The sequence below is a fragment of the Scyliorhinus torazame genome, chromosome 8 (genome assembly GCF_047496885.1).
Source record: "Scyliorhinus torazame isolate Kashiwa2021f chromosome 8, sScyTor2.1, whole genome shotgun sequence".
In the NCBI taxonomy this organism is placed as follows: Eukaryota; Metazoa; Chordata; class Chondrichthyes; order Carcharhiniformes; family Scyliorhinidae; genus Scyliorhinus; species Scyliorhinus torazame.
Window position 1 is genome coordinate 52,013,070 of NC_092714.1, and position 26,360 is coordinate 52,039,429.

General features: G+C 50.9%; 1 protein-coding gene across 3 annotated transcripts in view; it reads right to left on the reverse strand.

Annotated features, from left to right (window-relative positions):
• LOC140427842 (NXPE family member 3-like) overlaps positions 1-26,002 on the reverse strand; it is a 46,583-nt gene extending 20,581 nt beyond the window's left edge. For 2 of the 3 annotated variants that reach the window (XM_072513609.1, XM_072513607.1), the window contains exons 1-3: positions 25,796-26,002; positions 14,993-15,048; positions 11,740-11,916 (exon numbers count right to left, since the gene is read on the reverse strand). In XM_072513609.1, the coding sequence (XP_072369710.1) occupies positions 11,740-11,853 (114 nt within the window). In that variant the 5' untranslated portion in view covers positions 11,854-11,916; positions 14,993-15,048; positions 25,796-26,002. The remainder of the gene's footprint in view (positions 1-11,739; positions 11,917-14,992; positions 15,049-25,795) is intronic. The other variant, XM_072513608.1, reaches the window with a different exon arrangement.
• Between the last annotated feature and the right edge of the window lie 358 nt (positions 26,003-26,360).

The following is a 26,360-nucleotide window of genomic DNA, read 5'->3' on the forward strand; positions in this document are numbered from 1 at the left end:
TTCAAAAAGGGGAGCAGAGACAACCCCGGCAATTATAGACCGGTGAGCCTCACGTCTGTAGTGAGTAAAGTCTTGGAGGGGATTATAAGAGACAAGATTTATAATCATCTAGATCGGAATAATATGATCAGGGATAGTCAGCATGGCTTTGTGAAGGGTAGGTCATGCCTCACAAACCTTATCGAGTTCTTTGAGAAGGTGACTGAACAGGTAGACGAGGGTAGAGCAGTTGATGTGGTGTATATGGAGTTCAGCAAAGCGTTTGATAAGGTTCCCCACGGTAGGCTATTGCAGAAAATACGGAGGCTGGAGATTGAGGGTGATTTAGAGATGTGGATCAGAAATTGGCTAGCTGAAAGAAGACAGAGGGTGGTGGTTGATGGGAAATGTTCAGAATGGAGTTCAGTTACAAGTGGAGTACCACAAGGATCTGTTCTGGGGCCGTTGCTGTTTGTCATTTTTATCAATGACCTAGAGGAAGGCACAGAAGGGTGGGTGAGTAAATTTGCAGACGACACTAAAGTCGGTGGTGTTGTCGACAGTGTGGAAGGATGTAGCAGGTTACAGAGGGACATAGATAAGCTGCAGAGCTGGGCTGAGAGGTGGCAAATGGAGTTTAATGTAGAGAAGTGTGAGGTGATTCACTTTGGAAGGAATAACAGGAATGCGGAATATTTGGCTAATGGTAAAGTTCTTGGAAGTGTGGATGAGCAGAGGGATCTAGGTGTCCATGTACATAGATCCCTGAAAGTTGCCACCCAGGTTGATATGGTTGTGAAGAAGGCCTTTGGAGTGTTGGCCTTTATTGGTAGAGGGATTGAGTTCCGGAGTCAGGAGGTCATGTTGCAGCTGTACAAAACTCTGGTACGGCCGCATTTGGAGTATTGCGTACAGTTCTGGTCACCGCATTATAGGAAGGACGTGGAGGCTTTGGAGCGGGTGCAGAGGAGACTTACCAGGATGTTGCCTGGTATGGAGGGAAAATGTTATGAGGAAAGGCTGATGGACTTGAGGTTGTTTTCATTGGAGAGAAGAAGGTTAAGAGGAGACTTAATAGAGGCATACAAAATGATCAGGGGGTTAGATAGGGTGGACAGTGAGAGTCTTCTCCCGCGGATGGAAATGGCTGGCACGAGGGGACATAGCTTTAAACTGTGGGGTAATAGATATAGGACAGAGGTCAGAGGTAGGTTCTTTACGCAAAGAGTGGTGAGGCCGTGGAATGCCCTACCTGCAACAGTAGTGAACTCGCCAACATTGAGGGCATTTAAAAGTTTATTGGATAAGTATATGGATGATAATGGCATAGTGTAGGTTAGATGGCTTTTGTTTCGGTGCAACATCGTGGGCCGAAGGGCCTGTACTGCGCTGTATCGTTCTATGTTCTATTATCTGAGGAGTCGCGAATTGTGCTGAAATTGTGCAGTCATCTGGAACCATTCCCACTTCTGACCTTATGATGGAAGGTCATTGATGAAACAGCTTAAGATGGTTGGCCAAGGACACTATGCTGAGGAACTCCTGCAGGTTGTCCTGGAGCTGAGAAAATTGACCTCCAACCACTACAACCATTTTCCTTTGTGTCGGGTATGACTCCAACCAGCGGAAGGTTTTCCCCTGATTCCCATTGACTCCAGTTTAACTAGGGCTCTTTGATGCCATGCTCAGTCAAATGCTGCCCTGATGACAAGGGCAGTCACTCTCACCTCACCTCTGGCATTCAGCTCTTTTGTCCATGTTTGAACCAAGGCTGTAATGAGGTCAGGAGCTGTGTGACTTCGGCAGAACCCAAACTGAGCATCCGCGAGCAGGTTATCGTCAAGTAAGTGCCGCATGATACCACTGTTGATGTCTCCTTCCATCAATTTGCTGGTGATGGAGAGTAGACTGATCTGGCGGCAATTAGCTGGGTTACATTTGTCCTGTTTCTTGTGTACAAGATACGCCTGGGCAATTTTCCACATTGCCGCGTAAATGCCAGTGTTGTAGCTGTACTGGAACAGCTTGGCTAGGGGTGCGGCAAGTGCTTGAGCACAGGTCTTCAGTCCTATTGCTGGAATATTATCAGGCCACATAGCCTTTGCAGTATCCAATGCCTTCAGCCATTTCTTGATATCACGCGGAGTGAATCGTATTGGCTGAAGACTGACATCTGTGACGCGGTAGACCTCCGGAGGAGACCGAGATGGATCATCTACTCGGCACTTCTGGCTGAAGATTGTTGCAAATGCCTTGCCTTGTCTTTTGCACATACATGCTGGGCTCCTCCATCATTGAGGTTGGGGATATTTGTGGAGCCTCCTCCCCCAATGAGTTGTTTAGTTGTCCACCACCATTAACGGCTGGATGTGACAGCCTCTTAAGTTCACAGTTTGATTTACAGCTCAAAGAGGTTAATAATGTAATATTCCCGTACCAGCCTCCCCGAACAGGCGCCGGAATGTGGCGACTAGGGGCTTTTCACAGTAACTTCATTTGAAGCCTACTTGTGACAATAAGCGATTTTCATTTCATTTCATGTGGCTGGACTGCAGGGCTTAGATCTGATGCGCTTGTTGTGGAATATTGTCCATCAGGTATTATTCTGTGAGTATCACTATGTCAGGCTGTTGCTTTAGCAGTCTGTGAGACAGCTCTCCCAACTTTGACACAAGCCCTCGGATGTCAGTGAGGAAGATTTTGCAGGGTTAACAGGGCTGGGTTTGCCATTGTCATTTCCGGTGCCTGGTTCGATGCCGGGTGGTCCGTCCTGTTTCATTCCTTTTTCGTGTTTTCGTAACGATTGAATACAACTAAGTGACTTGCTAGGCCATTTCAGAGGGAGTTTAAGAGTCAACCACATTGCTGTCGGTCTGGAGTTACATGTGGGCCAGACCAGGTAATGATGGCAAATTTCCTTTCCTAAAGGACATTAGTGAACCAGGTGTGTTTTTACGACAATCGACATGGTCATCGTTAGCCTTGTATTTCCAGATATTTTATTGAGTTTAAATTTGACCACCTGCCATGGTGGGATTTGAACCCGGGTATACAAACATATATATTTGTTAAACCAGTTTTATAAATTTAAAAAAATTAGTGCTGTTAGACTCATAGGCTCATCGTGTCACATGTAAATATACTGATGATAACGTATCAATTTATTCCTTCAAAGGAAAGAGGATGTAGTGATATCATGGTTGTGTTGTTATCACCGACTGATCACTGGAAGTCTCATGAGTATTTCAGTGAATTTTAGAGTCAGGTGACTCCTCGGACTGGCTGGAGGAAGCTGAAGAGAGGTTGCTTGTGCTTGATCTTACTATTATTACTCTGTTTTTTTTGGATATGATTTACCCACATTTAATGGTAATAAATTGTTTATAGCTTTAGCTACAATTGTTCTTGTAGTATAAATCAGGGCATCCGACAAGAACATTACATTAATAACCTCTTTGAGCTGTAAATCAAACTGTGAACTTAAGAACCCATGCTTATGTAATTATATTGATAGCCCTTATGGAAACAGAAACAAACAGCTATTGTAACTTCTAGAGCAGTGATTTTTCAACTCTCACTGATACAGGCAGGCTGTTTTGTAATCCTTGAAGGACTGGATTTTAAAAAACCTTGCGTCATGATAGTTTTACAAATATTTATGTCTACCTGAAATATCGACGACTCCCACACTATGGCAGCACGGTAGCACAGTGAATAGCATTGTGGCTTCACAGCGCCAGGGTCCCAGATTCGATTCCCTGCTGGGTCAATGTCTGTGCAGGTTCTGCACGTTCTCCCCGTGACTGCGTGGGTTTCCTACGGGTGCTCCGGTTTCCTCCCACAGTCGAAAGACATGCAGGTTAGGTGGTTTGGCCATCCTAAATTGCCCTTAGCGTCCAAAAAAGTTTAAGAGCGGTTATTGGGGAACAGGGATAGGGTGGAATTGAGGGCTTAAGCGGGTCGGTGCAGACTCGATGGGCTGAATGACCTCCTCCTGCACTGTATGTTCTATGTTCTATGGCTTAAGGCACTTGCTATCCCAAAAATGGGATGCATTTGACCTCAGCACTGTCAAATGGCCCTGCTGTAATTGGGTTCCCCTCATCAATGTCCACCACTGGCGAAAATGGGATGTATTGGAATGGGATGTATTCCATATCTGAGTCCTGCTCACTATTTTTAAAGGACACCGGAGTCTCCAGGACCCTCAGGAGTTTGGGTGTGGGTACAGGCAGAATGGAAACTATGGTGCCAAGTAAATACTGGCGTAATGATTTACTTGGGACTTCACTGCTGTGAAATAAATCTGGTGCCACAAATATGTCATTTCAATGGCATCGAACCATAAATTCCCTACAGTGCAGAAGGAGGTCATTCAGCTCATCAAGTCTGCATCAACTCTCTGAAAGAACACCTTACCTAGGCCCCTGCTCTATCTCCACAACCCTGTAACCCTGCCTAACCTACACATCTTTGGACATTAACGGGCAATTTTTCTTTTAACATGGCCAATCCACCGAACCCAATACATCTTCAGACTGTTGGAGGAAACACAGGCATCCGGAGGAAATTCACACAGACACAGAACAGACATGCAAACTCCACACAGTCACTCAAGGCCAGAATTGAACCCAGGTCCCTGGCGCTGTGAGGCAGCAGTACTAACCACTGTGCCACCGTGCCACCCATGAAAGTAAACCGACCACTCTGGACAAGAAAATAGAGTGAGGTATTGTGGTAAACCACCGTGTTCTTATATTTAAGGGTTGTACGGTAGAACCGGCACTACAGATTCACCTGTGGCCCCTGCGTGCTAGCTCCGCCCAGGAGCCGGGTTATAAATATGCGTGGCCTCCAGCTCGCAGCCATTTCGTCAGCTGCTGTGGGAGGCCACACATCTGATGCTAATAAAGCCTCAGTTTGGATTCAACTTCGTCCCCAGTCAAATTGATCGTGCCTCAATTTATTAGTATCAGATTCAGAAGATGGACCTCCGGACTAAACCAGATCGACTGCAGTTGGATCCACACGCAAGCGACGCCAGAAAGGACTTCCAGCACTGGCCAGCTTGTTTTGAAGCGTATATCAACGCGGCACCGACCCCTGTTCCAGAGGCTCAGAAGATTCAAATATTGTACTCCAGACTCAGCTCCAAAGTCTTCCCGCTGATCCAGGATGCGCCCAATTACACTGATGCCATGACTCGATTCAAAGAAAATTATGAGCAGAAGACGAACACGCTCTTCACCAGACACGCGCTCGCAAGGCGTACTCAACTATCTGGTGAGTCAACCGAGGACTTCTGGAGGGCCCTGATCCCGCTAGTGCGGGACTGTGACTGCCAGGACGTCACAGCTAAGGAGCACTCAGATCTCCTTATGCGGGGCGCTTTTGTAACTAGGACTGGGTCTGATGTTATCAGGCAGTGGCTCCTAGAAGGGGCCACGCGCGACCTCGCAGAGACTAAAACACTAGCGCTTTCCATGACGGTCGCCCTGCGCAATGTCCAGTCCTGCGCCCCCAACCGCGCGGCCCACTCCTCCTATGCTTCATGGGCCCCACAGGCAGCCGCCCCAGCGGGGGCGCTACCCACCCAATACGCCTGCGCTACGTGCCAGCCAGTGATCTCCGGGGGGGCCCCGATGCTATTTTTACGGCCAGCAAAGACACCCCCGCCAACGCTGCCTGGCTCACGCTGCCCTTTGTAAGGCCTGTGGGAAGAAGGGCCACTAGGCAGCGGTGTGTCAGGCCTGCTCAGCGCCTCCCCACCCCCGGTCATGGACAATGGGCGCCGCTATCCTCCTCTCCTCCCCAGGCCATGTGCGAGCAATAGGCGCCGCCATCTTCTCCCCCGCACAACACGTGCGTTTCATGGGCGCCGCCATCTTGCTCCACCCCCGCAATGTGCGTTCCATGGGCGCCGCCATTTTGTAATCCCCAGGACCTCCGGGCGCCGCCGTCTTGTCCACCCCGCAGCACATGGACACCAACGGCGTTCCAGGACCCCAACTCAACGGCCGCCTCACTACCCGACGATCAACCACGGCTCGCATCTATGGCAATCGACCAGTCCCAACCATATATGCTGACCAGCGCATCCACCAGCGTGAAAGTCAACGGCCATGTGACCTCCTGCCTACTGGACTCCGGGGGCACCGAGAGCTTTGTACACCCGAATACGGTAAGGCGCTGCTTCCTTAAGGTACACCCTACCAATCAAAGTATCTCCCTGGCCTCTGGATCCCATGACGTAGTGATCCGGGGGTACTGCACAGTCATGCTCACAGTCCAAGGCATAGAGTTCCACGGTTTTCGCCTCTATGTCCTCCCTACCCTCTGCGCTGCATTTATCCTCGGCCTGGACTTCCAGTGCAACCTCCAGAGCCTGACCCTTAAATTCGTCGGACCCTTACCATCCCTCACTGTGTGTGGCCTCGCAACCCTAAAGGTCGATCCTCCTTCCCTCTTTGCCAATCTAACTCCAGATTGCAAACCCATCGCCACCAGGAGCAGACGGTACAGCACCCAGGATAAGGCCTTCATCAGGTCCGAGGTCCAGCGGTTGCTTCGGTAGGGAGTCATCGAGGCCAGCAACAACCCCTGGAGAGCTCAAGTGGTAGTGGTTAAGTCTGGGGAGAAAAAACGAATGGTCGTGGATTACAGCCAGACCATCAACAGGTACACGCAGCTCGACGCGTACCCCCTCCCACGCATATCTGACATGGTTAACCAGATTGCACATTACCGGGTCTTCTGAACGGTGGACCTGAAATCCGCTTACCACCAGCTCCCCATCCGTAAATCAGACTGGCCATATATCGCCTTCGAGGCAGACGGCCGTCTATATGGCATGGTTAGGGACCCCTTCGGCGTCACCAATGGGGTTTTGGTCTTCCAAAGGGAGATGGGCCGAATGGTCGAACGGTACGGCTTGTGGGCCACGTTTCCATATCTAGACAATGTGACCATCTGCGGCCATGATCAGCAGGACCACGACGCCAACCTCGCTAAATTTCTCCACACCGCCACTCTCCTTAACCTCACGTATAACAAGGAGAAGTGTGTGTTCCGTACAAACCGCCTAGCCATCCTCGGCTACGTAGTCCAGAACGGGGTTCTGGGGCCCGATCCGACCGCATGCGCCCCCTCATGGAGCTCCCCCTCCCCCCACTGCCCCAAGGCCCTCAAACGCTGCCTGGGGCTCTCCTCATATTATGCACAGTGGGTCCCAAATTATGCGGACAAGGCCGCCCACTCACACAGTCCACTCACTTCCCCCTGACGGCCGAAGCCCAACAGGCTTTCGCCTGGATCAGAGCTGATATTGCTAAAGCTGGAATGCACGCTGTAGACGAAACACTTCCTCTCCAAGTAGAAAGTGATGCATCGGACGTCGCCCTTGCCGCCACCCTCAACCAGGCAGGCAGGTCCATGGCATTCTTTTCCCGCACCCTCCATGCCTCCGAAATTCGGCACTCATCCATCGAAAAAGAGGCCCAGGTTATCGTTGAGGCTGTGCGACATTGGAGGCATTACCTGGCCGGCAGGAGATTCACTCTCCTCACTGACCAACGATCCTTCATGTTCAACAACACACAGCGGGGCAAGATCAAAAATGATAAAATCTTGCGGTTGATAATCGAGCTCTCCACCTATAATTACGAGATTAAGTATCGCCCTGGAAAACTCAACGAGCCCCCAGACGCCCTATCCCGAGGTAAATGTGCCAGCGCACAGGTAGACCAACTCCGGGCCCTGCACGACAGCCTTTGTCACCCAGGGGTCACTCGGTTGTACCACTTCATTAAGGCACAAAACTTGCCCTACTCCGTCGAGGAAGTAAGGACGATCACCAAGGACTGCCAGGTCTGTGCGGAGTGCAAACCGCACTTCAACCGGCCGGACGGCGCGCACCTGGTGAAGGCCTCCCGCCCCTTTGAACGCCTCCACGTGGATTTCAAAGGCCCCCTCCCCTCCTCTGACCGACACACGTATTTCCTCAGTGTGATCGATGAATACACCCGTTTTCCCTTCGCCATCCCATGCCCCGACATGACGTCTGCCACCATCATTAAAGCCCTTAATTCTATCTTCACTCTGTTCGACTTCCCCGCCTACATCCACAGTGACAGGGCATCCTCATTCATGAGTGATGAGCTACGTCAGTTCCTGCTCAGCAGGGGTATCGCCTCCAGCAGAACGACGAGCTACAACCCCCGGGGAAATGGACTGGTAGAAAGGGATAATGGGACGGTATGGAGGGCCGTCCAGCTGGCCCTACAGTCCAGAAATCTCCCGGCCTCCCGCTGGCAAGAGGTCCTCCCTTATGCAGTACATTCCATTCGCTCATTCCTCTGCACTGCTACTAACAGTACACCGCATGAACGTCTTTTTGCCTTCCCCAGGAAGTCCACATCCGGGATATCGCTCCCAACTTGGCTCACAGCTCTGAGAACCATGTTTCTCCGTAAACATGTGCTGCTCCACAAGGCGGATCCGTTGGTGGAAAGGGTGCACCTGCTCCATGCAAACCCACAGTACGCCTACGTGGCATTCCCCGATGGCCGCCAGGATACCATCTCCCTCAGGGACCTGGCACCAGTATGTTCCACCCCCACACCACCCCCGTCGCCCCCGCGCCACCCTCCCCTCCCCTGCCACCTCCATCACCCCCCCTAGGACCGTCCATCCTCCCCCTGCCCACCCCCGTTGATGAAGAGGTTTTCGTCACGCACCCAGAGTCAACTTCGACCATGACAGCACCAACATCGCCGGCTCCACTTCGTCGATCTCAAAGGACCATCAAGGCACTGGACCGGCTGAACCTCTGACCGGCCGCCGGATGACCAGAGTCATTTTTATACTGCTCTGTAAATATTAAAGATTGCTAATTGTATATAGTTCTCCACCACCCCCGCCGGACTCAATTTTAACAGGGGGTGAATGTGGTAAACATTTGTGTTCTTATATTAAGGGTTGTACGGTAGAACCTGCACTACAGGTTCACCTGGGACCCTGCATGCTAGCTCCACCCAGGAGCCGGGTTATAAATATGCGTGGCCTCCAGCTCGCAGCCATTTTGTCAGCTGCTGTGGGAGGCCACACATCTGATGCTAATAAAGCCTCAGTTTGGAATCAACTTCGTCTCCAGTCAAATTGATCGTGCCTCGGGTATCAAATGGGCTGCGGGTTCACTTTGAGCCAGTTTCCTGCTACTGGTGAAGAGCAATTTCAATCCCAAGTGCCCTTGTTACATCACCACTGAGCACCTTTTCACACCTCACCAATGTGGGTTCAGGCAGAAATCTCCTAACATATGGCACTGTTCATATACAAAAGCAGGAAGGAAATATGGCCCTCACTTAAAAATATAAAACATGGTTCCTCCGATGGCTTGGTGTTAAACATACAGATGAGAATGTTCACCTCCTCCAACTCCAAACTGAGCCTGGATAGGTGGGCAGTTAAATTAGAATTGGTGAAATTCACTCTCTTTTCCTCCTCATCAGGCAGCAACTTGAATCATGCACCCCTGAGTCATTCTATTTCATCGGTAGGACCCCAATGACACTTCAACATGGAAATGGGGTTGCTGTGGCAGCTGGCTCGACAGCTGAAATATGGTCAGTTTAAAACTTGTCTCTCTGAGGTCAGGAGGAGATCTTTCTCTGGCCAGCTAGAAGTAAAGTGTACACCTCCCTGGCTGGACTCCAGCACCCCTTTGTAAACTGTTGACTGGCCCAGAAGCCTTGTTACCCTCACCCCGAATTGGGTCCAGTGCAGGACCTCAATGTAGATCAGTTAGCTGGCCATCCACTGGGGCCCCTGCTGCCACTTTAGTATCAATTATGTACGAGTCCCTCAACAAGAATGAATATAGCTTTGTGCGATGACATTAATAGGTCTAGCGATGGTAAGGCAAAAGCAGTTTGTGAATTGACAGTCATCAGAAATGAGCCGAACTTCACATCCCAGGAACCAGCGGAACTATTAACTGAACTTTTACAACACACGGGGGACTGAAGTGAAGCTATTTGCACAAAGACACAGGCACATTGGATTGACTTCATGAACATTTAAACCAGAAACAGCTGGAGAAATCAGGGGTGAAATTCTGTGACCCCCCCGCCGGGTCGGAGAATTGCCGGGGGCTGGCGTGAATCCCGCCCCCGGCAGTTGCCGAATTCTCCGGCACCGGAGATTCGGCGGGGGCGGGAATCGCGCCGCGCCGGTTGGCGGGCCCACCCCGCGATTCTCCGGCCCGGATGGGCCGAAGTCCTGCCGCTAAAATGCCTGTCCCGCCGACGTAGATTAAACCACCTACCTTACCGGCGGGACAAGGCGGCGCGGGCGGGCCCCGGGGTCCTGGATGGGGACGCGGGGCGATCTGGCCCCGGGGGATGCCCCCACGGTGGCCTGGCCCACGATTGGGGCCCACCAATCCGCGGGCGGGCCTGTGCCCTGGGGGCACTCTTTCCCTTCCGCCTCCGCCACGGTCTCCACCATGGCGGTGGTGGAAGAGACTCCCTCCACAGCGCATGCGCGGGAATGCCGTCAGCAGCCGCTAACGCTCCCGCTCATGCGCCGCCCGGAGATGTCATTTCCGCGCCAGGTGGCGGGGCACCAAAGGCCTTTTCCGCCAGCTGGCGGGGCGGAAATTCGTCCGGCGCCAACCTAGCCCCTTAAGGTTGGGGCTCAGCCCCCAAAGTTGCGGAGCATTCCGCACCTTTGGGGCGGCGCGATGCCCGACTGATTTGCGCCGTTTTGGGCGTCAGTCGGCAGACATCGCGCCGATACCGGAGAATTTTGCCCCAGACCACACAATGGAGCTTTGACAAAGGGTCATCTGGACTCAAAATGGTAGCTCTTTTCTCTCCCTACAGATGCTGCCACCCTGCTGAGATTTTCCAGCAATTTCTCTTTGGTCACACAATGGTGGGCTGCGCTTACCCAGATTTAAGTGACTGCCCTGTGGCCAAGCTGTTTACGGGATTTAAAAAAGTAACAGCTGGGCTCCATTGCTGGTTCAGTCCCTGCAACCCTCGGAGATTTTAATCCCCAAACTGTTACCGACTGTTACAGAATGTAAAACCTGTCCATCAGCTTCTTGATGCTGATAAGCACAAAGTTTGCTAAATGAAAACCTGTGCATGTTGATAACAATTCACCAAACCCCCTGATCTGGAATTGAGATCAGATTTAATAATGAGCGGTATCAATCATTGCACGGGTGTATGTAAAAAGTGTGCATTTAGAGATGGGGAGGGGGGGGGTGACTTGCAAGGATAACCAGGTGGGGGGGCTGATCACCCGTACAGATGGGAAGATACTTTCCTGGGCGATCATTAGGGTGAATGCTGTTCGAAATTGGGAGAGTAAAAGTCAACATGATTGAATGGAAAGGGGGCAATGATGTAGGTTGCAGTGCTCAATGTCCCTATGTTCTGTCAACTTGTTGGGTGACAGTGCCAAGACTCACTCATGGAAGACGGCTACTTGGGTGAGGTACTGGTGGGAGATTGCTGCCCAGGCAACAGGATCACAGCGCAGGAGAGAAGGGCCGAAAATTAGTGTAAAACGTTGAAGAGAAAATGAAAGGTGGAAGAGAAAATCACGTGGGAAATAAACCCGAAAGAAAACATGGAGATCCTCTAGATGTTTTCCATTTGGAATGCACATTTAACACACATTTTCAACCACTTCAAGCCTTGTTTGGCACATCGGTTTACTCTGAACAGACAGTTTTATTACTTTACACACCTTTATCCAATGGAAGTTCATGATCTGATCTAACAATGCAATCGCAGCCAACAGAATGAAAAGGCACCAGAGTATGGAACAGGGAAGCAATGGCTTTGTGGGTTTTTGATCCATATTTGAAGCTCACAGAGTGTCCGAATTATCAGAGTTTGACCAACCCCTTGCTGTTTCTGAAATCTGTAAAAAGAAATCACAACCGAACTCTGCACCAGAGCAATCTGAGGCCATTCATATAACTCCTCTATTGTTTTATATTTTACTCACATAGTATTTTGCCAAGCGAGCGTGCATTTGTCTATTAATGTCAGGAACTGTGAGATGGTAGAGAGAAAAATATGATGAGAGCTGAAAGCAGAGAGACTGACAATTTTCTGTGGTAAAATAGAGATTACAGTCAAGGTGAGTAATCTCTATTTGTCGTCAATGAAAGTTCGGATTGGATTGGATTGGATTTGTTTATTGTCACGTGTACCGAGGTACAGTGAAAGGTATTTTTCTGCGAGCAGCTCAACAGATTAAGTACATGGGAAGAAAAGGGAAGAAAAGAAAATACATAATAGGGCAACACAACATATACAATGTAACTACATAAGCACTGGCATCGGATGAAGCATACAGGGTGTAGTGTTAATGATGTCAGTCCATAAGAGGGTAATTTAGGAGTGTGGCGACAGTGGGGATGAAGCTGGTTTTGAGTCTGTTCGTGCGTGTTCTCAGACCTCTGTATCTCCTGCCCGATGGAAGAAGTTGGAAGAGTGAGTAAGCCGGGTGGGAGGGGTCTTTGATTATGCTGCCCGCTTTTCCCAGGCAGCGGGAGGTGTAGATGGAGTCAATGGATGGGGGGCAGGTTCGTGTGATGGACTGGGCGGTGTTCATGACTCTCTGAGGTTTCTTGCGGTCCTGGACCGAGCAGTTGCCAGACCAGGCTGTGATGCAGCCCGATAGGATGCTTTCTGTGGTGCATCTGTAAAAGTTGGTCAGGGTTAATGTGGACATGTCGAATTTCCTTAGTTTCCTGAGGAAGTATAGGTGCTGTTTGTGCTTTCTTGGTGGTAGCGTCGACGTGGGTGGACCAGGACAGATTTTTGGAGATGTGCACCCCTAGGAATTTGAAACTCCACCTCCACCATCTCCACCTCGACCTGGTTGATGCTGACAGGGGTGTGTAAAGTACTTTGCTTCCTGAAGTCAATTACCAGCTCTTTAGTTTTGCTGGCATTGAGGGTGAGATTGTTGTTGCTACACCACTCCACTAGGTTCTCTATCTGATAAGTTTTACACTTATCAAGAAAATTAAAAACAAATTAACAACATTGAAAGTTAAAGGCCCGACTTTTCCACGCCTGTTTGCAGCAGGCATCATAGCCAAAGTCAAATAATTGGTTTTATGGTGTTGATATTGATTGAATAATAGGAAAGAGAGGATAATCGTCAATGCATATTTTCAGACTGGACCAAGGTTCTTAGTGGTGTTCCCCAGGGGTCAGTATTGTGACCCTTTGCTTTTCTGATATATATTAATAATCTAGATTCTTGATGTGAAGAGGACAGTTTCAAAGTTTGCGGATGATACGCAACTTGCAAGCCTTATAAACTGTGAAGAGAACAGTATAGAACTTCAAAAGGATGTAGACAGGTTGATGGAGTGGGCAGAAGGTGGCAGATGAAGTTCAATGCGGAGAAGTGATGCATTTTGGTAGGAAGAAAATGGAGAGACAATATAAAATAAGGGGCAAAATTCTAAAAGGGGTGCAGGAGCAGAGGGACCTGGGTGTACATGTACATAGATCATTGTAGATGGCAAGACATGTGGAGAGAGCAGTTAATAAAGCATAAAGTATTCTGGACTTCATGAATAGCGACAGAGAATACAAGAGCAACCAGGTTATGCTGACATGCTTACACAAGACAGTAGTTTGACCTCAGCTGGAATATTGCGTACAGTTCTGGGCACCACAATATAGGAAGGATGTGAACACATTGGAGAGGGGGATGAGAAACTTCAGTTTTGAGGCTAGATTGGAGAGGTTGAGAGTGTGCTCGTTGAAGAGAGGAAAGCTAAGAGAAGAATTGATAGAGATGTTCAAAATCATGAGAGGGCTGGACAGAGGTTACAGAGAGAAACTGTTCCCGCTTGTCGAAGGATCGAGAATAAGAGGGGATAGATTTAAAGCGATTTGCAGAAGACGCAAGTGTGATGTGAGGGAAAACCTTTTCACACAGCGAGTGGCTGGGATCTGGAATGCACTTCCTAGAAGTGTGGTGGAGGCAGGTTCAATTGAGGCAGTCAAGAAGGCATTGGATGACTATTTGAATAGAAACAACATACAGGGATGTGGAGAAAAAGCAGGAGAATGGCCCTAAAACTGAGAGTTCGGTTTAGTGTTGAGTTTGGAGAGCTGGTGCAGACATAATGAGCCAAATGGCTTCCTTCTACACAGTAACAATTCTTTGATTCTGCGATTCTGTAAGCCAGGTCATGATTGGACACTCCAGCCAACAATGGTGGACCATATATCCTTCCCCGGCACATCTGCAACATCTCCGTGTCAGAATAATCCCCCCACGAGAATCATCAGGCCATGTCGCTGTGAAATCAGAACAACCTTTTTTACAACACCGCATAAGCTATGCACACCTGGTAACCTGCATTTTACCCATCACTTCGAGATTAGTTGTCCTGTGGCACATTGCAGGAATCGGTGCCTGGCTTCGCCGGCAACATCACGTTGCATTCAAGGGCTTGTCACAGGCAAGTCTCTGCCTACCAGAGCAGTAGTGAGGCAGTGTTGGCTTCTCATGGGCTGCAGGGCTAGGCCTGCATTGGGGTAGGGGGGGACATGTGGTCTCGGGCAGGTGATAGGACTACAGGGTACAAGCTGTCATGGGGAATGTGCGCATGTGCCCAGTCAGGAAAGAGGTTTCAGGGTTGGCCTGTATGTGGAGGTTACAAGTGGCGAAGTTTGCCCCCAGACACATGATTGGGGGGAGGGTGCGGGGAGGGTGCGGGGGTGGGGGGGGGGGGGTGGAGGGGTATATGTTGAACAGTGTAAGTGGCCTCAAGGTGGGGAGTGGTGAGGTCCACATGGGCCATTGTGGCATCCACTTTAAAATGTTCAGGTGCAAACAAATGGGTATGCACCAGAAGCACAGCGGGATCAAGGAATATAGGAGGTGGATAGAAACGTCTGTTAGGAATGGAAACCTGAACACTCAGCACCTCTGGAATGATGGAAGGGGTTTCCATACTCACACAGAGAAGGTCCAACCTGGTTTAGCAGTGAGGGATCAGCGCCACCATCGTCCAACCTGCAGTAATGGCACAGTGTAACATTAAAATTAGGGAAGCTCAGTTGCTGAGTGCGAGTGAAGCCAAGATGCCCAATAATACAATACTAATCTCGCAAAGTGGCACTCATCATTCTTTGTTTTAACCCCTTGCCCACAGTGTGGAATTTCCCCAGAGTCATAGCAACTCACACTAAAGACATTGATAGATATACAGATAGTGTGGGAAAGTGGCATTGAGATAGATGATCAGCCATGATTAAATTGAATGGTGGAGCAGGCTTGATGGGGTTAATGGCTTACTCCTGCTCTTATATTCCTATATTCCTATGTTTCTAATGCACAATGAAGCTTGGATGAGAGTCCAGATGCCCATTGCACTGTTTAAACAGATGTGCTCAAGGAAAAAAAAATGCCTGACAGCTTTCTATGTTCGACCTATTTTACACAAGATAAAGAGGCATCAAGTGGTTTTAGTTTCTGCCATTGCTACTTTATAGTTTTGGTTGTTTGACACTTCTCCAGGGCGGAATTAAAAGCAGTTGTTTTTTTAAAGAAAGTTCTGAATGAATGACTTTTTAAAATCTTGTCCACAGCTGCCATTGATACCATCGGTTTCATTAGTTCTGAACAGAGTGTACACTCTGGGCATGGAGGTGCCATAGGTTGGCATGGTGGCTAGGAGGGGGCAGAAGGGTGGATCGGTAGAGGGGCATAGGTTGGCATGGTGGGTATGGGAGTGGGTGAAGGCTGGGATGGAGGGCATGGGAAAGACCGTTTGAAATTACCTTCTGAAGGATTCCATCATCAAGACTTCACGAGACCTCTGAGAGGCTGTGAATCAAGGTTCCTTGGAAAGCTGGCCTTGCAAATCAACATTTACGGGGGCCTGCCCCTACAATGGAGTTGGACAAGTTGGGAGTGAAGGTTGTGGGCTCATGACCCACACCAGCCCATACCCTTATCCCATATTGACAAAAATTAGGGGTGCCAGGAATGTGGGCTGGAATCGTGGAATTGGGCCCCGTCTGCCATTTTTAACGATCCGCAGAGTCCGCCTCACTTTGCCAAAATACAGCTCATTAAGGCCTTTTAAAGGGTGATGATCATTTGATTTATAAAACAGGGATTGCTGGGACACTGGGTGTTAGTGGGTAAGAGGCAGACATATGTAATGCTGAACTCTGTAAATAAACCAACCATGAAGAAAAGGACCGAATAATAATAATCGCTTATTGTCACAAGTAGGCTTCAATGAAGTTACTATGAAAAGCCCCTAGTCGCCACATTCCGGTGCCTGTTCGGGGAGGCCGGTATGGGAATTGAACCCGCGCTGCTGGCCTTGTTCTGCATTACAAGCCAGCTATTTAGCCCACTATGCTAAACCAGCCTCTATATCTATATGTTTGGATCTATATCTAACAATAATATAATCTTTATTATTGTCACATGTATGCTTACATTAACACTGCTATGAAGTTACTGTGAAAATCTAATTTCATACTTCATCATCTCACTTTGGGTCCATTTTCCCGTCCAGCCTCCCCGAACAGGCGCCGGAATGTGGCGACTAGGGGCTTTTCACAGTAACTTCATTGAAGCCTACTTGTGACAATAAGCGATTTTCATTTCATTTCATTTCCAGTGCCAACTGGAGATACCGTGTAGCCCGTTGAAATTGGTCGGGGTACTTGTCATGATATTCAAACACACACATCATGATAGACAGACCAACAGACAAATCAGCACACATAACACGACAGCCAATCACAGACAAGGACAAAGACAGTATAAGAGAAGAAACACGACACCTGGTGGCCAGTAGATCTGGAGACGAAGACAAGGCCAGGACCTGATTAACATCACACACAGGGAGTCACCACGTGCTGAGTACCAGGACAGATCTGTAAATAACAAGTTGAAATAAAACTGCGTTGTACCAAATACAACCGTGTTGGTTCATCTGTACCTCAGAGCACCCAACACCACATGATACCAGTGAGTGGATCGATACCCGCCGCCATACCTCAGCGTACAGAGACAACCAGCAATACCCAGGCACGATGAACGAGCTCCCGGTTCCGCAGCCGCTCCAGTGCCACGGCGATCTCCGTGAAAACTGGCAGCGATTCCGGCAAGCGTTTGAATTGTTCCTGGTGGCAGCCGAACTCAAAGACCTGGCCGATGATGAAAAAATAGAGTTTCTCCTCCCCATCGCCGCCGGTGCAAGAGCAGAAGAAATCTTTTAAGAATCCAAGTTCTCCAAGGGGCAAAACAGGTACGATTTCCAGGCAGTCCTGGACAAATTCGCCAAATACTGTGAGGAAAACACACTCCAATCGGCGAGGAAAGGTAAGAAAAGCGGCAGTACTCACCTCGTGGCCGGAATCCCGGAGGCCGAATTCCCAGAGGCCGAAATCCCGGAGCTGAGAGAGATTTGGGTCGAGGTCGGCGGCCATCTTGCTAAAGGTATTACACTAGCGCAGTTGCGCGAGAAGGGCGCAGAACCAGCAGCTTCGTCTGCGCATGCGCGGGATGCAGCGCATGCGCAATCAAGAAAACGGCCATCGGTAAAGGAACAGCGATCCGTGCATGCGCAATCGCTTCCTACGTGTCACGTCACGCGCGTCATGACGTCAGAGGCCCCGACCGCACCAATTCAAAGGGGAAACGTCCCAAAGCCAATTTAAAGGGGAAACGTCCCAAATCAAAAAAACAAAAATCTTTTAAAGCTGTAAAACAACCTTCCTTTTAAGCTGTAAAACAACCTGGAATGACAGCACATTGCCTCAAATTGAACCAGGGAATGAATTTAACCTCCGAAGAACCCTGCAACAAGCAGTTACCTACGCACAAACCGATGATTCCGACCTCGAATACTTCGATACCGATCTTTACATTTTTTCTGGACCTCGCGAGCCCAATGACAGCTCCGTGGTCCTATACGACTACGACTCGGACGAACCCATCGTGTTGAACATTGGCGACCCCCACATTGAATCCGACGCAGATGCGGATTCACTTTTCGGATCTGAGGATCTTCAACCCAGCAGATATGACGTCGCAACTTATCAGTGCAGGATGATGCTGCAGCCTGAAATTAAGAGACAGAGAGTGGTGCAAGCCCACAGAGAGCGGCCTGCTGACACACAGAGCATGGTCCACGTCCCGCCCAGCGTTCCCGACTCTATGAAAGAAGACATGCAAGACTCCACACCCCAGTCCTTGCATGCACAAGAAGTGACTCCAGTATCACAAGACTCCACAGCAAGCTCGTGGACAGACTCCACAGTGGCAGAAACGCATGACTCCGATGCGCAGTCCTTGCAGGAACAAGACCATGAGGGTCTAGCAACCTCCTCTGACCAACTAGCGGCAGACGATGCAAGTCTGCCATGCTCAAGTAAACAGCAAGAAGACTATAACAGTCTACCATGGTCCACTGCACAGCAGGACGACCATGACGGTCTCTCATGCTACAATGAAGGGCACAGCACTGATGACTGTTCAAGCCCAAATGAAGACAAGCCAAAGGAACCGCCTCTTCCAAGCCCGAAGAAAAAAGGATTATGCGCTGACCTTCAGGATCATTATAGCCGAAGAGATATTAATAATGCTGCACAGTCACAGAAGGATGCTGAGGATTTGCTAAAGAAATTACTTGTATGTCTAACTTGCAAGGAGCAGACTGAGAATTGCCATTGTTTTAGTACGGATCGAAAAAATGGACAAATCATTGATCCTCATTTAATGGAAATAACACAAACTGAATCATATCTACAGCAGGGACAACTGTCTCCCTTCAACACAAAACCGCAAAATCCCAACTTCAGAGACCAGCAGTTAGTCAGTAATGACTCTTCAAACCCTGAGGGGAATATTAATCGCATTGAACCTATGCACACTCCACTGATAAATGAGCGGAACATTGGAGCAAGAATCCTGAGGACACCAACATCGAGTAGCCAGACAAAGCACTCAAAACCCGCAGCAGTTTCAAGTGAACCAATTGTGCTTTCCAGTGATGGTAAATATGCAGATAAGGTCGACCCGATTATCCATTGTACCACATTAACTCCAGAGAGTAAGCATTTATGTGTGGGGAGTAGAATGTGGGCAATTGAGAACAGTAAAAGAGAGACTGTGACTATGCCAGTCCCAGCAAAATCAGAGCCAGAGACTATGAAGGCATGTGCATTAGAAAAAGATACATATGAAGTAACTGAGAAGAAAATTTAAACGGACTGTTCTTTGGAAACTAGTACAATGACAAAAGAAACATTGGATCCAACATTTGATGCCCTACATATGGGAGAAATTGAGGGAAATGAACAAGGTTCTGCAATGTCTGGGGGAAGATTTAAAATTCCAAAGAAGAAAAGCCCAAATGAAGGACAACGGCCAGACAATGACAGTCCACCGACATGGTTTGCACCACCAGATGAAAACTCTGACAATTTACCCAACCCTAGTGAACAGCAAGCAGCTACTGAGGATCTATCCACGGTATGTGAAACGAGTGACGACAGCATCCCACTTCCCATGCAAAAGGTGCAAAGTGACAGACCTCAGCTAGTGCGTACAGAGGCACTCGACGATCATGGTGAGACCACTGGTAACTACGGTGACACCACACTACTTCCACCCTCAATTGCTCGAACCTCTCCACTAGTTAACGCATTCCTGCATGTTCCGACTCCAGAAGTGCAGCTTCAAGAAATCTCAGCTGACTCCAGTGAACCTGCTAAGACTCCAGACGGGGAGCATCAACAAAAAACAGACCAGACTCCAGATGGGGAGCAACCAAACGCCGACTCTGATTCACGTAAGCCAGACTTTACTCCAGACAGGCAGTGTCGCAACCTCAGTGATGGCACGCTCAGGGTGACAGCAGATGCCACAACGACAGGAGATGGATCACGTGACAATCACACTGGGTCAGCAATAACAAGCAGCAGGGACAGTCCAAGAGGAATACACCAATTTACACCACAGCTATGTCCACACATTTGTTCCACACCGACAGTGCGGCCAATGACAGCTCATGCTGGACAGACCCAGTATTCAAGCCTGCAGCAGCCAGCAGTCTATGCAGCATATTCTCAAACAGGCCAGCACTGCGGATTGCCCACTAATGGAATCAAGACCGAAGGAGGACTACCGCCAGCGCAATCTGCACTACAGACTGGATGCCTTAGTTACTACCCAGGATTTGCTGCACCACAGCCTGGCCAGATAGCGTTTTCCTATCAGATGCAAGGTTCTAGCTTCACACCATCACCAGACATTGATGTGAGCAGCAATTCTGTCTCCAAAACGACATGCTTCAACGCTTCTCAGCAGAATCACCCTTCCAGCACAGCATGTGGCCAGAACCAGCAGGCACAGTCTCATCCGACTTCAACATCTGCCACATTCATCACCTTGAATGATACTGTTGATGGTACCTCTTCAATGTCAACGACCCATCAGCTACAAGATGCCATCCGACGGCACCACCACAAACATAAAAAGAAAAAAGACTCCACCTCGTTCCTGGTATGCATAATGGATGGATCGGTGCGTAGGTGCCATTGGCGAGCCTTTCGCCTACTTCCACGCTCGCAACGGAACCACACACAGACGCCACGTCCTCCAATGGTTCCTGATAGCGACTTCGTGGAGCTGCCATATACCATGCCCCTTCTGTCGCCGCCCGTGGCCAGGCTCGCACCTCAGCCGGTGGTTCTCGACCCACCCTTGAGGCGGTCAACCCGAATCCGTCACCCACCTACTAGACTGGACTTATGAGACTGTTCACACGTTAAAGTTTAGAAACTATTGTCTTGTAACATGTTACTGTTTTATCATTCCAGATCTCGTTTGACCGGACCACACTTCAAAGTTTTTTCTTCTTGTTTTGTTATGGTACAACCTCGTTAGCATGACACACCCGACATCGCCCCATGTATATAGTTACGCCACATGTACCTGCTGTAAATATCACGCACACACACTTTTAGCTGCACTCAGGACACATTCATATTTATAACCACGTAGGCACATAATCTTGTAAAAAAAGGGGGATGTCATGATATTCAAACACACACATCATGATAGACAGACCAACAGACAAATCAGCACACATAACACGACAGCCAATCACAGACAAGGACAGAGACAGTATAAGAGAAGAAACACGACACCTGGTGGCCAGTAGATCTGGAGACCAGGACAAGGACAGGACCTGATTAACAACACACTCAGAGAGTCACCACGTGCTGAGTATCAAGACAGAACTGTAAATAACAAGTTGAAATAAAACAGCGTTGTACCAAATACAACCGTGTTGGTTCATCTGTACCTCAGAACACCCAACACCACAGTACTCACCATGCTAACATGTTGGCCTTTCAACCCCTGCAGACAGTGGATATTGGAATTAAACCAGCAATGATGGCCATCCTCCTAGTCACCGCAGCCTGAGGGATGCATTGTGGCATTACGACCTGGAGCTGCCCGAGGAAGAGGGAGCTGCAGCAGCTGAACCTGCCCAGAGAATCAGAAGGCAGCCGGTGAGCTTGGAGAGCCAGCTACCCAACAGGCCGAGGAGGAGGAGGTGCAAAGGAGGTGCCGCAGAAGGCCTCGTGAGTACCGGCAGCGTCTGTCATTCAAGGACCTGCCGGACCAGGCATGCTGTCAAAGACTCCAGCTGAGCAGAGAAGAGTCTAACATATCTGCCAGATCATGGTGCATCTGGTACCGCGGGGGAATGGGGGAGGACACCCACTCCCAGTGGCCGCCAAGGTGATGGTCGCCCTGAACATTTATGCCACGGGCTCCTTCCAGGCGTTGAGTGGGGATCTCTTTGTGATCTCACAGACCTCAATGCACAGGTGCATCTGCAGCATCACAGAGGCCCTATAGGCCCATTGGCACAACACAACAATTTTTATGTGGTCCAAGCCGACTAGGGCAACCGGACAGCGTGTTTGCCATGATTGCCAAGAGCCCCGGGTCCAGGGGTGATCAACGGGGTGCATGTCGCCCGACAAACATCTGCAGATGACAGACCGCTCTACACAAACCGAAAGGGGTTTCACCAGATGAATGTGCAGCTTGTGTGTGACCATCAGATGCGTGTCATGCCGTCTGCACCCGATACCCGGGCAATGTGCACGACGCCTTCATTCTGACACACTCGATGGTTCCAGGTTTCTTTGAGGTGCACCCCGGGTGGGGGATTCGCTCCTGGGTGATGGGAGTTATCCGCTGTGGTCGTGGCTGATGACACTTATTCAGAGTCCAGTGACCGAGGCGGAGACCTGCTAGAATGACGCCCATGCAGCGACCAGGGGCGTGATCGAGAGGTGCTTCGACCTCCTGAAGATGCGGCTCAGATGCCTGGACAGCCCTGGGGGCCCTCCAGTATGGCGCTGGGAGGGTCACTCGCAACGTGGCGGCCTGTTGCGTCCTCCACAACATTGTGCAGCAGAGGGGCAGCGTGTTGGAGGAGGAGGATGAACGTCAGGCCTCGTCCGCCGAGAAGTGTGGGAGAGGGGGAGGTTGGACAGGATATGGGGCCCAGGCAGGCAAGGGAGGCCGCACAACAAGTGTGCCAGGGCCAACGCACAAGTGTTATTTGTAAGGAAATATCGGCAAATGAAAGTTTAAAACTCTCAAAACTTCAAAGGCATTTGAAGACTAAGCATGGCGAGTTAAAGGACAAACCTCTTGATTTTTTTCGAAGGATGCAGCGAGAACTTAAATCATCAGCTGAAGTCCTGAGCAGGAATTGAGCATTGAATGACAAAGCAAGTGAGATGGTGAGGAACAAGCAGGCTCACCTGTCGCAGCAAAGGTAAGCAGTAATGGTGTGACATGAAGGTCAGCCACGTGAGTCGTGAAGGTCGGCTGGCATGGGTCCCGAAGGTCGGCCAGTGTGGGTCCCAAAGGTCGGCTGGCGTGGGTCCCGAAGGTCAGCCGGCGTGGGTCACGAAGGTCGGCCGGCGCGGGTCCCAAAGGTCAGCCGGCATGGGTCACGAAGGCCGGATGGCGTGGGTCGCGAAGGTCGGCCGGCGCGGGTCCCGAAGGTCGGCCAGTGTGGGTCCCAAAGGTCGGCTGGCGTGGGTCCCGAAGGTCGGCCGGCGCGGATCCCGAAGGTCGGCCAGTGTGGGTCCCAAAGGTCGGCTGGCATGGGTCACAAAGGTCGGCCGGCGTGGATCACGAAGGCCGGCCGGCGCGGGTCGCGAAGGTCGGCCGGGCGCGGGTCGCGAAGGTCGGCCCGCATGGGTCCCAAAGGTCAGCCGGTGTGGATCACGAAGGTCAGCCGGCGTGGATCACGAAGGTCGGCCGGCGCGGGTCGCGAAGGTCGGCCCGCATGGGTCCCGAAGGTCAGCCGGTGTGGATCACGAAGGTCAGCCGGCGCGGGTCCCGAAGGTCGGCCAGTGTGGGTCCCAAAGGTCGGCTGGCGTGGGTCCCGAAGGTCGGCCGGCGCGGATCCCGAAGGTCGGCCAGTGTGGGTCCCAAAGGTCGGCTGGCGTGGGTCCCGAAGGTCGGCCGGCGCGGATCCCGAAGGTCGGCCAGTGTGGGTCCCAAAGGTCGGCTGGCATGGGTCACAAAGGTCGGCCGGCGTTGATCACGAAGGCCGGCCGGCGCGGGTCGCGAAGGTCGGCCGGGCGCGGGTCGCGAAGGTCGGCCCGCATGGGTCCCGAAGGTCAGCCGGTGTGGATCACGAAGGTCAGCCGGCGTGGATCACGAAGGTCGGCCGGCGCGGGTCGCGAAGGTCGGCCCGCATGGGTCCCGAAGGTTAGCCGGTGTGGATCACGAAGGTCAGCCGGCGCCGGTCCCGAAGGTCGGCCCACATAGGTTCCAAAGGTCAGCCGGCGTGGATCACGAAGGTCAGCCGGCGCCGGTCCCGAAGGTCGGCCCGCATAGGTTCCAAAGGTCAGCCGGCGTGGATCACGAAGGTCGGCCGGCGCGGGTCGCGAAGGTCGGCCCGCATGGGTCCCGAAGGTCAGCCGGTGTGGATCACGAAGGTCAGCCGGCGCCGGTCCCGAAGGTCGGCCCGCATAGGTTCCAAAGGTCAGCCGGCGTGGATCACGAAGGTCGGCCGGCGCGGGCCGCGAAGGTCGGCCCGCATGGGTTCCAAGGGTCAGCCGGCGTGGAGCACGAAGGTCGGCCGGCGCGGGCCGCGAAGGTTGGCCCGCATGGGTCCCGAAGGTCGGCCGGCGCGGGCCGCGAAGGTTGGCCCGCATGGGTCCCGAAGGTCGGCCGGCGCGGGCCGCGAAGGTTGGCCCGCATGGGTCCCGAAGGTCGGCCGGCGCGGGCCGCGAAGGTTGGCCCGCATGGGTCCTGAAGGTCGGCCGGCGCGGGTCGCGAAGTTTGGCCCGCATGGGTCCTGAAGGTCGGCCGGCGCGGGTCGCGAAGGTTGGCCCGCGTGGGTCCCGAAGGTCAGCCGGCGTGGATCACGAAGGTCGGCCGGCCCGGGTTGCGAAGGTCGGCCGGTCGCGAAGGTCGGCCCGCATAAGTCCCGAAGGTCAGCCGGCGTGGATCACGAAGGTCGGCCGGCGCCGGTCGCGAAGGTCGGCCCGCATAGGTCCCGCATGTCAGCCGGCGTGGATCACGAAGGTCGGCCCGCATGGGTCCCGAAGGTCAGCCGGCGTGGATCACGAATGTCAGCCGGCGCGGGTCGCGAAGGTCGCCCGGCGTGTGTCCCAAAGGTCAGCCGGTGTGGATCACGAAGGTCGGCCCGCATGGGTCGCGAAGGTCGGCCCGCATTGGTCCCGAAGGTCAGCCGGCATAGATCACGAAGGTCGGCCGGCACGGGTCGCGAAGGTCGGCCCGCAAGGGTCCCGAAGGTCAGCCGGCGTGGATCACGAAGGTCGGCTGGCGCGGGTCCCGAATGTCGGCCGGCGTGGGTCCCGAAGGCCGGGCGGCGTGGGTCCCGAAGGCCGGGCGGCGTGGGTCGTGAAGGTTGGCCGGTGTGGGTCCCAATGGTCGGCCGGCATGGGTTCTGAAGGCCGGACGGCGTGGGTCCCAAAGGTCAGTCGGCGCGGGTCCCGAAGGTCAGTCGGTTGGTAAAAGAGGGCCCCGGGGAGAGAAAGTTTGAAAACACTGGGCTAAGATCACAAATGAAACTGGATGAACCATTCTGCTTTAAATCTGCAGGGGGAAAAGCATGATAAAAAGCACTAAGTGAACTCGGGGACAGTCGTGTTATCAGAGTTTGCATACAGTTTATATCTTTCTCCCAGAGCAATATGAAAACAAGTAAGCAGTCAGCGTAGGAAACAATCTGTTCACATCAAACCACAATGGGCCGCTTTTTTTTGTTTTACCTTTTGTTGTAACCGACACGGGACCCACGTGGGTAGGCCGTTTAGGTTTGCCGTGAGTCTCGTGGAGTACGGGCTTCCCCGCTAAGGGGAGGAGACCCTTGTCAGCAGGAGAGAAAACCAAACTCTAAAAACCTGACCCCAGTGTGAGCCAGACGCGGGGGTAGCTCCTTCTGGGTCCTGCGTACATAGTGTTTCCATACCTCCATAAATAAACCTTCCCGTTTGGCTGCTTCTGTCAACTCAACACGTTTTTAAACAGTAAATAATGTTAACGAGATTTTAAAAGATGCCCATAACCATAACAGGACAGGATTCCACTCCAAGCTACCTTGTTCCTCATTAAAGCTGAATTCATCAGTCATATTTCTTTGGTACATTTATTCACATTGATTATTATTTATTTGTACAAACACAGATGCCAATATATTTTGCAATGCTAATCAACTTACGGTTAATCTCTTCATACTCGGATTGTTTATATTCAGCAGCAGAATTGACTCGAAAATGTCTGTCCACAAACTCCGCAACTCCGTGTTTTATATCTCATCCTATTGTTGGAAACAAAAGTTTTGCTGAAATTTGCTGGTATCTCTTAAGTGACCCTGTTTTCTTTTAAGTTTCATTACTCGATTATATTCTTGCATTCCTTCGAACTTTAGTTAATATATGACCCAAAATGGTGGATTTCAAGTATTTCTAGCTGTGTGGGACAAATGCCTGGGTTCCTGCTCACAGTATTACGATCAGTTAACTGTCACACTGCCAGTCATGCACTGACTGCACAAGAAGACACTACTCCGACTGTTCTGTACTTTAATACTTGAGCAGCAAAATATAGTTATCGTAAATTGTGGCAGCTAATAAACATGCAAATGAATTACAAAATCAATAGAATCACAACAACAAAAAATTAAAGCTGTCAACTGAACAATAGAAACACACCACACTCTCCTTGCTTTGCAAACACCAAAACCGTACACATTTCAAAGTGTATTGTACAATGCTGCCAGGAAA